The sequence below is a fragment of the Pecten maximus genome, chromosome 1 (genome assembly GCF_902652985.1).
Source record: "Pecten maximus chromosome 1, xPecMax1.1, whole genome shotgun sequence".
Lineage (NCBI taxonomy): Eukaryota > Metazoa > Mollusca > Bivalvia > Pectinida > Pectinidae > Pecten > Pecten maximus.
In genome coordinates this window covers 59,905,867-59,921,797 of record NC_047015.1, presented here as the reverse complement: position 1 = coordinate 59,921,797, position 15,931 = coordinate 59,905,867, and the positions used below count along the sequence as shown (strand labels likewise).

The 15,931-nt window shown below is 35.3% G+C and overlaps 1 protein-coding gene across 1 annotated transcript in view; it reads left to right on the top strand.

Moving 5' to 3' along the window:
* The window catches only part of LOC117339669 (coiled-coil domain-containing protein 40-like), a 36,663-nt gene extending 23,046 nt beyond the window's left edge, over positions 1-13,617 (top strand). The window contains exons 19-21 of the mRNA XM_033901386.1: positions 9,365-9,485; positions 11,041-11,199; positions 12,979-13,617. Coding sequence (XP_033757277.1) covers positions 9,365-9,485; positions 11,041-11,199; positions 12,979-13,224 — 526 coding nt within the window. The 3' untranslated portion in view covers positions 13,225-13,617. The remainder of the gene's footprint in view (positions 1-9,364; positions 9,486-11,040; positions 11,200-12,978) is intronic.
* Positions 13,618-15,931: the final 2,314 nt, after the last annotated feature.

The window sequence follows — 15,931 nt, the reverse complement described above, 5'->3', positions numbered from 1 at the left end:
CTATTACCTGGTTGTGTAACTATTACCTAGTTATGTAACTAATACCTGGTTGTGTAACTATTACCTGGTTATGTAATTATTACTTGGTTATGTAACTATTACCTGGTTGTGTAACTATTACCTAGTTATGTAACTAATACCTGGTTGTGTAACTAATACCTGGTTGTGTAACTATTACCTGGTTATGTAACTATTGCCTGGTTGTGTAACTATTACCTGGTTGTGTAACTATTACCTGGTTATGTAACTATTACCTGGTTGTATAACTATTACCTGGTTATGTAACTATTACCTAGTTATGAAACTATGACCTAGTTATGTAACTATGACCTGGTTATGTAACTAATACCTGGTTGTGTAACTATTGCCTGGTTGTGTAACTATTACCTGGTTGTGTAACTATTACCTAGTTATGTAACTAATACCTGGTTGTGTAACTATTACCTGGTTATGTAACTAATACCTGGTTGTGTAACTAATACCTGGTTGTGTAACTATTACCTGGTTGTGTAACTATTACCTGGTTATGTAACTATTATCTGGTTGTGTAACTATTACCTAGTTATGTAACTATTACCTAGTTATGTAACTAATACCTGGTTGTGTAACTATTGCCTGGTTGTGTAATTATTACCTAGTTATGTAACTAATACCTGGTTGTGTAACTATTACCTGGTTATGTAACTATTACCTAGTTATGTAACTATTACCTGGTTGTGTAACTATTACCTGGTTGTGTAACTATTACCTGGTTGTGTAACTATTGCCTGGTTATGTAACTATTACCTGGTTATGTAACTATTGCCTGGTTGTGTAACTATTGCCTGGTTGTGTAACTATTACCTGGTTATGTAACTATTACCTGGTTGTGTAACTATTACCTGGTTGTGTAACTATTACCTGGTTATGTAACTATTACCTGGTTATGTAACTATTGCCTGGTTATGTAACTATTACCTGGTTATGTAACTATTACCTGGTTATGTAACTATTACCTGGTTATGTAACTATTACCTAGTTATGTAACTATTACCTGGTTGTGTAACTATTACCTGGTTGTGTAACTATTACCTAGTTATGTAACTATTACCTGGTTGTGTAACTATTACCTGGTTGTGTAACTATTACCTAGTTATGTAACTATTACCTGGTTGTGTAACTATTACCTGGTTATGTAACTTTTTTTTTTTTTTTTTTTTAATTTTTAATTTTTGAAGACATTTTTAATACATGAATAGATAATAACCTCATGCACACATACACACCCTCAAACATACACACATCAGTTCCAGAATGTATGGTTTGCCATTATATATCATCATGATCAGAATAACCTCAAGATCTTTCATTGTCTTAAAAGCAACCTCATCCGCATCATCATACTCATCATCACCATCGTAATCACATCATCATACAAGTCAACATACTCTCATCATCATAGTATCATCACCATAATCTCATCATACTCATCATAATAATTAATCATCATTCTAATCATCTTCATAATATCATCATCATTAACTACAAAGGTAAATGCATGTACATAGGAAACCATACAAACTCCTATAAATGTGAATGTACTCTGATAGACATACATATACATACACCCTCACACACATACATATTCAGTTTCCTGGTAGCCTGATCAATCCTATCGAGGGCTCAGTTTCTGTGTTGGTCATATCAACTCTATCCACGTCTACCGAGTCATCAGCAGGATTGACCACGCTCCACACTGATAGGTACCTCTTACACACACACACACACACAATTGGAAAACAGGGGGGGGGGGGGGGGGGGGGGGGGGATAGACAAAAGAAGATAGACAAAGAAGGATGGGACCATTTAATACAAAAAATTAAAATAATATACCTTGATAGGAGATGGAAAGTAATTATTATCTGCTTATTTAATGATTATCAGCAACACAGCACTGGAGAAAAAAAGAGATATGGTTATTATAAGTCGGAGATTTTCCCCCAGTTTTTCCACTCTTTTTCAAACTTTTTCCTACAGGCTTCTCCTTTACTATATGCAATAAATTTTTGCGTCTCATGATATTGTTTAAGAGCACTTATCAGACCATTGATGTTTAAAGACTTGTGAAAACATCGCATTTTATAAATATATTGTTTGATAACAAGGAGAATTTCATTGTCAACTTTACAGTTATTAGGATTTTGAGATAGTAGTCCAAAAATAAAAGATTGCTTATTGAAATTAAATGGGATAAAAAGAGCATCTAATAAAATTCTAAGACTTTCTAATAAGTTCTGAACTTAACAACATTCCCACAAGATATGTATGATAGTTTCAATTTCAGAATTGCATAAAGTACAAAGAGGAGAAATTACTAGCTGTGATTTGAAAAGAAAAGAGTTTGTGGTTAAGATGTGATGATTAACTCTGTACTGAAACCACTGAAGTTTGGTATTTTTTGTAGCAATAAAGGGAATCTTGAATATCCTAGTCCAAGTTGTATCATTCAAGTTAAAAACTTCATTCCACTTCTTTTTACCTGTAGGAACATTGTTATTTTTAATAAAAATATTATAGAAATCCTTTGAGCCTTTTCTGTGTTTCATGAATAATTCTATGTTCATTGGCAAACAAGGATATGGGATTTTTAATACAGAAATTTCTTTTGAAGAAAAAAAATTTCTTACTGCTGACAAAAGGCTATGATACTGAAGAAAATTAGTTTTTACTTGATATGTGCGAGTTACTTCTTGGAAAGTGTGAAAACATCCAGTATTATGATCTGATATCAAGTCATTTATCATAATTATGTTTTTGTTATAGAAATTCTTAAAAAATACTGATTTCTGGCCAACAGTTATATCTTTATTAAACCATAGTGGTGTTTTTAGGATAGAATCTTTCATAATGCTATTTTTTTCGATTGATAGATTTAAATTGTACCAGGCTTTAAACACATCAGCCCAGAATATATTACTGCAACTTTTTGCACATTTCTGCACATAATCATTGCCACAATTGGCTAGCAAATCAATGTTAATGTAACTTTTCAAAATAGCTTGCCACTTGGCTGTAGTTTGAAAAAGCCTTCTCACCCAAGATAATTTTAATGAATCTATAAAAGCTTTTATATTTATCATTTTTAAACCACCATTTAGATAATCTTGAACAATAAATTCTCTTTTTACTTTATCTGTTTTGCTATTCCACAAAAATATAAAAAGAATGGAATTTAGTGTTGAAGTAAACTGTTCATTAGGACTAGGGAGTGAAATAAAGAGATGGTTAAATTGTGAAATGAGGAGCGATTTAATAATATGGATTCTACCGATAGGGGTCAAAACTCTTCTTTTCCAGGTTTTAAGAAGTGACTTTAATTTAATTAGTTTTTTATCGAAATTCAGTTTTGGTATCTCATGTAGGTTGACATGAAATTCAATCCCCAATAGCGTAAATTTGTGTTTGCCCCATTGCAAATTAAGATCTGGTAGGAAAGTATCGTCACTGAACTTTTTACTACCTATCCAAATTACCTGTGTTTTAGAAACATTAATTTTAAGACCAGAAATTTTAGCGTATAAATTAAGTTCATTAACTGATTCTTTAAGAGATATCTCTGAGCCGTTCAATGCCAAAGATGTATCATCTGCATATTGTGAGAGTAGGATCGGACTTCTATTGACTTCAATGCCTGTTATATTTTTATTATGTCGTAATATGATAGCTAATATTTCTGCACATAGGATAAAGATATACGGGGCTATCGGGTCACCCTGTCGGCATCCCCTTTTAACATTGAAGAATGAAGACAAGTTTCCTCCCTGAATGATTGCGGCACTGACATTTTTGTGAAATACATTTATCCAATTTCGTATGTTTTCCCCAAAACCAAAAAATTTTAATACTTTTTCAATAAACTCCCATGAGACCGAATCAAAGGCTTTTTGGAAATCTATCATAAGCAGCATCCCTGGAATATTATTATCCTCTGTATATTTCATTAAATCATAAACTAACCGTGTATTTTCCCCAATATATCGTCCAGCGAGAAAACCTGTCTGATCCTTATCTATAATTTTGTCTAAAACTGTTTTTATTCTATGTGTAATTGTTCCAGATGCTATTTTATATATCACAGTGAGTAATGTAATTGGTCTCCAGTTTTTTATAAAATGCCTTGGTTTGTCTCCCTTTGGTATGCAAGTCACAATTCCACGACGTTGAGAAATAGATAGTTCACCTTTTATGTACCCTGAATTTATAGATCTTACCACAAAATTACCCAAATATTTCCAAAAACATTTAAAGAACTCAGCTGTAAAACCATCTATGCCAGGACTCTTGTTGTTTTTCATGCTTTTTAATGTTTTTCCTGCTTCTTCTAGAGTTATAGGACCTTCTAACTTTTCAGCATCTTGTCTATTTAGTTAACAAACATTACAATCTTTTAACAAATCTTGCAAGTGAACATCTTCTATTTCATTTTCATCATTATAAAGATTTTCATAAAAACTGCGAACTTCATCTAAGATTTCATCTTGCTTTGTAATAACTTTTCCATCATCTAATTGCAATTTAGGAATTATTTTCGAGGTAAAATTTCTATTTTCCAAATTAAAAAAGTAGTTAGTTGGTTTCTCACCCTCTTCAATCCATTTAGCTCTTGATCTTACTATACTGCCTTTAATTCTATGTTGTCTTATTTTTTCTAATTCTTTCTTTTTACATTCTAATTGTGCAAAATTAATATCATCTTCTTCTTCAAGTTTTTGAATAGCTGTTTTTAAATTATTCTCATTAAGATTTCGTTGTTTTTTGAGAAAGGTTGAATAAGAAATTGTTTTGCCTCTGATGTGTGTCAATAAGGTTTCTAGAAAGAGAGAATCATCAATAGTAAACTGAAGGTCTGCATCTGGTATGTTTGATATATTGAAAAGATTATATAAAGGCAGACAGTTTATTCTTTTAGATTCCAAAATACATTCCTTAACAAGTTTTAGATAGTTTTGATCATGTAGTAAACTGTTATTAAATTTCCAAATACCTTTACCTATTTTGAATTCAGTAAGTTTAAGAGATATTGATGGGAAAGAGTGGTCTGATCTGTATCCTGTTTCTATGTTTGATTTTACTGTATTTGAAAGTAGGTTTTCAGTCAGAAGAAAAAAGTCTAGACGGGCCTGTTTTTTGGGGTTACTTCTCCTCCAGGAGTACCTTTTTAAATTCTCGTGATGTTCCCTAAAAATATTAATAAGAGAGAAATTATCAATAATTTCCAAAACTTTGTCCCTAGCTTTAGGATTATTGATATGCTTATAACTATTATCATAGTCTAAACTGGGGTCTAAGACTAGGTTAAAGTCGCCACAGATGATAACATATTTATTGTTAAAGTCTTCAACTGTCTCAGATATAAGATTATAAAATGCAGGGTTATCTTCATTTGGACCATACAAGTTAATGAGTGTTATGTTAAAATTTTCAATGCCAATTGCTAGTGCAATAAAATTACCATTAGGTCCTCTTCTCTCTTTAAATATTTTAAATTCAAAATTATTTTTAAATAAAATGGCAACACCCCTCGAGTTGGATTTGTAAGAACTGAAAAAGCATCGGTAACCCCACTGATTTCTAATGATACCTTCGTTTTCTTCAGTAAAGTGTGTATCTTGTAAACATATAATATTGCATTGCATTGATCGAAAGTAAGAAAAAATATCAGTTCGTTTAGTTTTTTCTCCAATGCCCCGACAATTTGCTGATATAATCGAAATGCTATCTACGGTATAAACACAAAGCTATCAAATTAACTGTCCCCATCCCGAGAACAAAGAAAGAAAGAGATAGCGAGTAGATAGAAAGAAATAGACTGTATAAAGACATAAAATACATACGTGAGGTCAACGACCTAAAGACCACTGCCAACCTAACATACTACACACGTTTTCTTTCTGAAACAGCATCTACACCACCATATTGTTGTCAGACAAGAGTTATCTTACCGGAAGTTGTATAATACATTTCCGGACTTGGTGTAATCCGGAAAAGAGATATCGTATGCATTTTATATAAAGTACCAATATTTAATGTGTTAACGTTGTAGGTAACCCTACAGCTGTCACTGATTATTTAACACCGTTGTACATTGTAACTTTGACAGGATTTTGCACAAGAACAATAAATACAACCCATACTGATTTTTTTTCCTTGAAAATTAGATAAAACATATACAATATAGCATACCTGCCAAGTTTCCCGCATTGGTCGGGAGACTCCCGAAAATTCAGTTCAGAAATCAAAATCTCCAGTTTGAGATCAATGACCCTTGCGGGTCCCGAATTTTATTAAATTCTCCAGTTTTCACCCGCTTGGGAAAGCCCATGCTATCCGCCAAGAAACACCAGGACCAGTAATTTCATTAACTATTCTGTAGATATTCACTAATCATTATAATTACTCAGTTGCATTCATGTGTAATTAAAGTGAATATATTAATCAATTAATTTGTGTTGCTTTTTGTTGATGAAGGCACCATGTTCTGTAAAAATGTCGTCGCGCACAATCCCCAGTTTGAGGAAAGTCCTCAAACTGGAGATCTCCAGTTTGACAATATTGGACCCTTGGCAGGTATGATATAGACCTAGATGAATATAAACCAGAAAAATATATACATTGTAGCTACTCTTATGCCACAAACAACCAGTATAATGTATGTACATGTACGTAGTCAAACAGACTGGCAAGAAATTCGAGCATGTACTGAATAAATCTTATATCTAAAAACAGTGGATAAATAAAAGAGAAACATTGGTATTTGAAAGAAGTGTACAAAAAAAACAACAAAAAAACTGGGCAAGTATGTTCTGCCAGATGTTACTGATTATATAATGGACAGACTCCAAAGAGATTAATGCACTTTTAGATGTATATTTCCACATATTGGAATGTGCGTAGAATTTTGAGTAAATAAAGGGGGGAAAAATCACAGGCTACATATACAAAAAAGCTACATCTTACCTGGTGTTACAGAAATGTATGTCCCGTAATCACATGGAAAACATGCCACACACTAAGAAAAGACACACATATACACGCGTACACATTATATTACCAATTAAATTCCAAACACTGTCAAAAGTTATCGGTATTAACCAGGAGGAATTAATTCCTGGCGGCACCGTGGTGCCAAAGTTCCATACCGATATATTATCCATTAAAATTAAGTCTACTGGAAGTTGGAATCATTCTTCAAAAAACTTTCGGTGAGCCGAGTACCCAGTGAAAGTCTCCTCTTTTTTCCATTTGATAGTATGGCAAAAAGCTTTCCGTCGATACTAAAAGAGTTTTTGACACAGGGAAGTTTGTAAGCATCCGCCAGTATCCTTTGATTGGTCCTTGTGAGATCCTCGAAAATAGTAATACCAGATTTTTTCAACTTGTACCGGGATTTTATCACTTCGTTTCGTTTGAAACGGCGCACAAATTTCACAATGATATTTCTGGGTCTGTCTTTGTTAAATTTTCCTAGTCTGTGAGCAATGTCAATGTCAGAACTGGTAAGCTGCACATCAAGTTTTTCATTCACAAACTTTACAATTTTCTTAGCACAGTCTTCAGCAGTTTCCGAGTCTGATGAGTCTTCCAGGCCATTTATTCTGAGTGAGTTTTTCCTCCCATGCTGCTCTAAATCATTACTCCTCGCCTCCATGATTTCATTCGAATTTTGCAGTTCAGCAACTTTTCCCTCAAGACTGCTAACAGTCTGGCGTAAATTTTCATTTTCTGTCTCAAGATCAAAGACCCTTCCTTTCAGCTCCTCTACCAGTTGTTTGTTCTCTGCTCTGATAGCTTCCTTTAGCTTGTTGTATCTTTCCTCCATGTACTGCTTAGTAACTACATTGGACAGCATTTCAGTTATTTCCTCTAGTCTGTCATCAATGGTTTTTTCCGATCCTGACTTTGTACTTCCATTTCTATGACGATTGCCGGTAGGCATATTTACTCCTTTGTATAGTAGATAATACAGTTCATAAAGTGAATATAGTCAGTGTAGTCCAGGTAAATCTAGGTAATTAATAGTGTAGTGTTGGTTAACAGTGTTCACCAGCTGGGTGTCAATCCATTGTTCAAATTTCACATGTCCAAAATCAACATTTTTAGAAAAAAAGATCCAGAGATATTTTTACGAGGATGGTGACGGTTCACTCGCACATTATTATGCCAAAAAAGATCATACGCAGTTTCCAATAAATCGATGAAAATAGTTTTTTTGTCAGAGCTCCAAAAAAGGTGAACTACCCAGGTCTGTGTGACCTTGACCTAGAGCTGGTTATGTAACTTTTACCTGGTTATGTAACTATTACCTGGTTGTGTAACTATTACCTGGTTATGTAACTATTACCTGGTTATGTAACTAATACCTGGTTGTGTAACTAATACCTGGTTGTGTAACTATTACCTGGTTATGTAACTATTACCTGGTTGTGTAACTATTACCTGGTTATGTAACTATTACCTGGTTGTGTAACTATTACCTGGTTATGTAACTATTACCTGGTTGTGTAACTATTACCTAGTTATGTAACTATTACCTGGTTATGTAACTATTACCTGGTTATGTAACTATTGCCTGGTTATGTAACTATTACCTGGTTATGTAACTAATACCTGGTTGTGTAACTATTACCTGGTTGTGTAACTATTACCTGGTTATGTAACTAATACCTGGTTATGTAACTATTACCTGGTTATGTAACTAATACCTGGTTATGTAACTATTACCTGGTTATGTAACTATTACCTGGTTGTGTAACTATTACCTCGTTATGTAACTATTACCTGGTTATGTAACTATTACCTGGTTATGTAACTATTGCCTGGTTATGTAACTATTACCTGGTTATGTAACTAATACCTGGTTGTGTAACTATTACCTGGTTGTGTAACTATTACCTGGTTATGTAACTAATACCTGGTTATGTAACTATTACCTGGTTATGTAACTATTACTTGGTTATGTAACTATTACCTGGTTATGTAACTATTACCTAGTTATGTATCCATGTCTTCACTGTATGAGACTCATTAGATAATTATATACATGTACTTTGAATATTTTATTTTTTCTTAATACTGTAAATGTGGATATTTTCGCAGGGGGTCAATTTCACGATTTTTATATGATTATAAACTATATGTGTGGGGGTAATTTTCGAAACAATCCACCTTCATTGGTAGTTTGAGATAATGCAAATTGATATCAATATAATACGTGTAGAGGGAATTATCGCGATCAAAAGGACGTAATTAGCATAAATATCCACATTTACAGTAAGACTTATTGATGTTAAAATTGACTGAAGTCTATAAATATTGTGTTTAACAGGAGAGACACGATTGTCACCCGTGGAGACGCCCAACAGAAAACAAATAAGAATGTCCTTACAAAGGGAACATTTGAACGACAGATGGCTGAACTGAGAAAGAAAATAAAACATACGATTCAGGTATATATGTGTTTATATTATCATGTTTTTATATCACTGAAAAAGGTGGATAAAAGTATTATGTAATAATATTTTGTTAGAAAGAGTGTCTAATAGCACTGTTAGTTATAAATGTATGGTGATTGGTTCTGTGATAATAGCACTGTTAGTTATAAATGTATGGTGATTGGTTCTGTGATAGCACTGTTAGTTATAAATGTATGGTGATTGGTTCTGTGATAGCACTGTTAGTTATAAATGTATGGTGATTGGTTCTGTAATAATAGCACTGTTAGTTATAAATGTATGGTGATTGGTTCTGTGATAGCACTGTTAGTTATAAATGTATGGTGATTGGTTCTGTGATAGCACTGTTAGTTATAAATGTATGGTGATTGGTTCTGTGATAGCACTGTTAGTTATAAATGTATGGTGATTGGTTCTGTGATAGCACTGTTAGTTATAAATGTATGGTGATTGGTTCTGTGATAGCACTGTTAGTTATAAATGTATGGTGATTGGTTCTGTGATAGCACTGTTAGTTATAAATGTATGGTGATTGGTTCTGTAATAATAGCACTGTTAGTTATAAATGTATGGTGATTGGTTCTGTAATAATAGCACTGTTAGTTATAAATGTATGGTGATTGGTTCTGTAATAATAGCACTGTTAGTTATAAATGTATGGTGATTGGTTCTGTAATAATAGCACTGTTAGTTATAAATGTATGGTGATTGGTTCTGTGATAGCACTGTTAGTTATAAATGTATGGTGATTGGTTCTGTGATAGCACTGTTAGTTATAAATGTATGGTGATTGGTTCTGTAATAATAGCACTGTTAGTTATAAATGTATGGTGATTGGTTCTGTAATAATAGCACTGTTAGTTATAAATGTATGGTGATTGGTTCTGTGATAGCACTGTTAGTTATAAATGTATGGTGATTGGTTCTGTGATAGCACTGTTAGTTATAAATGTATGGTGATTGGCTCTGTGAAAGCACTGTTAGTTATAAATGTATGGTGATTGGTTCTGTGATAGCACTGTTAGTTATAAATGTATGGTGATTGGTTCTGTGATAGCACTGTTAGTTATAAATGTATGGTGATTGGTTCTGTGATAGCACTGTTAGTTATAAATGTATGGTGATTGGTTCTGTGATAGCACTGTTAGTTATAAATGTATGGTGATTGGTTCTGTGATAGCACTGTTAGTTATAAATGTATGGTGATTGGTTCTGTGATAGCACTGTTAGTGTTAGTTATAAATATGATGTTTGGTTTGATACAGTGTTTCATAGCACTGCTGCTTATAAATGTATTTTGACAGATAATTCATTTCTTATCAATGTCAAGCGGCCATCTTGGATTTTGACAATTGAAATGGGTTACAGCTATTTTTCAGAAGCGATCTTTCTCAAATTTCAGATGTCGTCCTTAGTTGTGCATATTACATTGTAGGGCGGATCGGAAAACAACATGGCCAACAGGCCGCCATCTTGAATTTTTGGCTAATTCCTGTGATATTTTTGTTTTTCCAGGAGACTAATTCCTGTGATATTTTTGTTTTTCCAGGAGGCTAATTCCTGTGATAGTGAGATACAGGAGTTACGTGACCACCAGTTGGAGTTGAGCAGTCAGTTAGAACAGAACCAAGTCAATGTCCAACAACTCCAGGGTAGCTCTGACACCCTGGATGGTGATATTGAGGGACTCCTTGAGGTCAAGCAGAAGGTCAGTGTTATTATACCCTCGCAACGAAGTTAGGGGGGGTATACTGGAATCAGGTTGTCTGTCCGTCCGTACGTCCGTCTGTCTGTAGACGCATTTTGTCCGCACAACTCCTCCTAAACCGATGGGTCAATTCCGATGAAACTTCACACAAATATTAATGATCATGTGTAGATGTGCATGCCACTTTATTTTTCTCAAAATTATCGTTGCTATGGCAACTGGTCACTATAAACAGGTTTTCCGATAAGAACCATAACTTTAAGTTTGTCCGGACAACTCCTCCTAAACTAAATGGCCAATTTCAATGAAACTTCACACAAATATAGAGGACCATGTGTAGATGTGCATGCCACTTCTTTTCTTTCAAAATTATGGGTTGCTATGGCAACTGGTCACTATAAACAGGTTTTCTGATAAGAACCATCACTTTAAGTTTGTCCGGACAACTCCTCCTAAACCAAAAGGCCAATTTCAATGAAATTTCACACAAATATAGAGGACCATGTGTAGATGTGCATACCACTTTCTTTTCTTTCAAAATTATGGTTGCTTTGGCAACTGGTCACTATAAACAGGTTTTCTGATAAGAACCATAACTTGAAGTTTGTCCGGACAACTCCTCCTAAACTAAATGGCCAATTTCAATGAAACTTCACACAAATATAGAGGACCATGTGTAGATGTGCATGCCACTTCTTTTCTTTCAAAATTATGGGTTGCTATGGCAACTGGTCACTATAAACAGGTTTTCTTATAAGAACCATCACTTTAAGTTTGTCCGGACAACTCCTCCTAAACCAAAAGGCCAATTTCAATGAAACTTCACACAAATATAGAGGAGCATGTGTAGATGTGCATACCACTTTCTTTTCTTTCAAAATTATGGTTGCTTTGGCAACTGGTCGCTATAAACAGGTTTTCTGATAAGAACCATAACTTGAAGTTTGTCCGGACAACTCCTCCTAAACTAAATGGCGATTTCAATGAAACTTCACACAAATATAGAGGACCATGTGTAGATGTGCATACCACTTTCTTTTCTTTCAAAATTATGGTTTCTATGGCAACTGGTCACTATAAACAGGTTTTCTGATAAGAACCATAACTTTAAATTTGTCCGGACAACTCCTCCTAAACCGAAGGGCCAATTTCAATGAAACTTCATGCCACTTTATTTTTTACAAAATTATGGTTGCTATGGCAACTGGTCACTATAAACAGGTTTTACTGGGTTATCTTAGGTAGCCTCTAATTAACATTTCCAATTCACCATTGACTCGTGCAGATTGCGGGGGTATTAGTCAACCATCCTGGCGACAGTTCTAGTTAAACAATGTTATGTTAGAGGGGCTTCCTTGGCTGTGTGAGGTTTTTAATTCAAAAAGTTCACTCGGAAAAATCGTCTGCCTTCCATCGTTTTATTCCATCTCTCTCACAACTAAAAAATAAAAAAACATCATCGATATCCAGTTCATATTTTCCGGAATTAGGTACATACTAATAAAATGAAATGAAAAACAATACAAATTTCCGGAATTAGAGTTATCTGCCCTTAGATCATAACAAATACATAGTTAATAGTAAGATATCTTACTGACCAGTACACGCATATAATTACAACAGCTTTCTTCAATTAAAAACACAATTTTATTGATGGGATTTCCATCTCCAAATTACAATTTTGTGACAGTCCATGTTGGAATCCTTGGTTTTTGGGAGGATATTGACTTTATCAAGTTGTAAACATTTATTTCACATACCTATTTGTCTATGTTACAGAACATGACAGAAATTCTAGAGAAACAACAGAAAACAAAATACTTCCAACAGGCCAAGGATGGAAAATACACCATGTTGTGCAAGTCAGAATCTTCTCTGGAGAATGAGAGTACCAAACAGGTCGATCGTATGCAGGCTCTAAGTGCTATAGTGGACCGACTGAACCAGGAGTTCCCCCACGTACAGCCCGCCATGAGGCGCGTAACGTTGGCACTCAGTGCACGCACTGAAAGTAATGAGGACTAGAAGTGTCTTTTAGCCAATGGACTGGTGTTATCTCCTCAAATTGTTTTCCTTGAGAACATCTTCCGTCGTCTTTCTTCATAAATCACCCGAAATAAAAACATTATGTATTGAATTAAAAGAAGAATGCATTGACACACAAAACGTGTGTATAATCAGGGGAGAAAGTTTTATACTATAATGTCCAAAAACTAGCCGATTGATAGGATTTAATGGGAATACTGAACTGTACCGCTAACTACTGGTACAGATATCTTTCTGTGATATAATGTCCATAGTTTTAAATGAAACACAATGTTGTAAATGTGTACATACACTGCTTCTTGTAAATTGTATGTAATGTATTGTATGTAATATCTAACTCATAAAATAAACTTACTGTTCAGTGTCTGAAGACCCAGAGAATTCATACTTATGTCACTACACAAACGCATGACTACACACACATGTGATATGAATTAGCTCACCTGGTCCAAAGGATCAAGGTTGGCTTATGGCGTCAGCGTCCGTCTGTCAACAATAACCTTATGAACGCGGCAACTTGAGTAAATATCAACCGTTGGCTTGGTGAATCTTTATATGCAGTCAGATAACAACAAGAACTTGGAGGAGTTTAAAAATGGAAATTATTTGACTGTATAACTTGTAGAGTTATTGCCCTTTGTAATGATATAATTATTGGACCTTGTGAACACGATAACCGGAGTAAATATCAGCCAAGTTTAATGAATATTTGTATGTAGCCATATATCGACAATTTTTGATATGGGAATTAGGCTAATCAACAGTTATAGGTACTTAAAGAGTCATATTGCCCTTTGTAATGATATTATTATTAACATTTTTTTTAGGTCACATGGCCTGAAGGACTGGCGAGTTTATGCAAAGGACAGTGTCCGTCTGCTGTCTGGGGCATTATTGGGCAAAGGAGATCTAACGTTATATAAAGAGGGTATTGATCCTCAGGGGCTTGAGGGGTGGGGCCCAATAGGGGAAATTGAGGTAAATCCTTTAAATCCCTACTAGTCCTGAACACCTGAATGGATTTTGATGAAATTTGGTATGGAGCATTATTGGGCCAAGGAGATCTAATGTTATATAAATGGATGGTGTGGCTTCCTGAGGCTAAAGGGGTGGGGCCCAATAGGGGAAATTGAGGTCAATCTTTTTTAGATCGCTACTAGTCCTGAACAACTAAATGGATTTTGATGATTGATGAAATTTGGACTTGAGAATTATTTGGCAATGTTGTATAAATGAAAGATGTGGCACCCTTGGGGCGAGAGAAAGGGGGCCCAACAGGGGAAATGCAGCACCCACATACTTAACGATAGATATAGGTACCGATATTTTATAAAGTCTAAGTTTTTGTAATAACATGAAAACATTGATATGCATGCATATGAAATATCACATAAAATTTCATTAGAAAAGCCACTTATACAACAACCCTACATCAACTTTGTAAGATCAAGAGAAACAGGCAGCAAAACAACAGCACACCAGAGAGGGATACTGGACGGAGCTCAGAACTGGGAGATGTGGGTTGACTTGGGACAAAGACTGGCTTTTCCAGAGGTCGTCCAAACCAACCTTCGTCCAGATATTCTACTCTGGTCACAGCAAGGGAAGAGGATGATAATGATTGAGCTTACTGTCCCCTGGGAGGAGCGTTGTCAAGAGGCATACGAACGGAAAAGAGAGAAGTACGCCAACCTTACTGATGACGTGAGAGCAAAAGGATGGTGTGTGTGGGTCATGCCAGTAGAGATGGGGTGTAGAGGATTCCCTGCACAGTCCATGTGGAGGATGTTTGCTGCTGTAGGCATCCGGGGGAAAGACCGAAGGGCAGCTGTACAACGACTGGCAACAACAGCAGAGAAGTCGTCCAGCTGGCTTTGGTGGAGAAGGGAGGACAAGAGCTGGAAGCCATCCATCGACGGGCAGTGATTTGGCCAATCACTGTCGACGCGCCACCTTTAGGGCGTTCCAGGATAGGAGTCGAAACGCCCAGTGAGAGGTGGTCCTGGCTGACGACGTCGATGGATTTCGCAGTCAGAAGACTGTATGAAGGTATGAAAGACTATACATATTTAAAAGTAAGAAAAACTTGTGTGATGTAACATCTATAACAAAAGGCCCAAGGGCCTTAATGATCATCTGACTCTTAATTAAAGACCCTTATACTATTGTAGTATACATTCTCTGTAGCAGGTATAGTGGCACTGTTTGCCATGGTGGCCATCTTGGAATTTGGATCAACCCGAAAAATAAAAACACTTAATCAAGACTATCTAAAATGTGTTTTTCAAGATGGCTGCCATTGAGGCCATCTTGGATTTCTGACCGACCGAATAAAAAACAACACTTGATCAGGACCATTTCTGGTAAGTTGGAGCTGAATCCCACTGGCGGAATTTGAGAAGAAGTTTTAAATAGGTGTTGTTCAGGAAAACCATGATTGCACAATCTTGTTACAAAATGGCTGCCATGGCTGCCATGTCAAAGTGTTTACGAGGCCAAAAAATAACAACACTTTGTTGGCCCTCCTTCCTTAACATCCTCACCAATTTCCAGCTCAATCGCATTAGTGGATCTGGAGAAGAAGTTTAAAATGTGTTTTACAAGATGGCTGCCATTGTGGCCATCTTGGATTTCTGACCGACCTGAAAAATGACAACACTTGGTCAGGACCATCTCAGGGTTATTT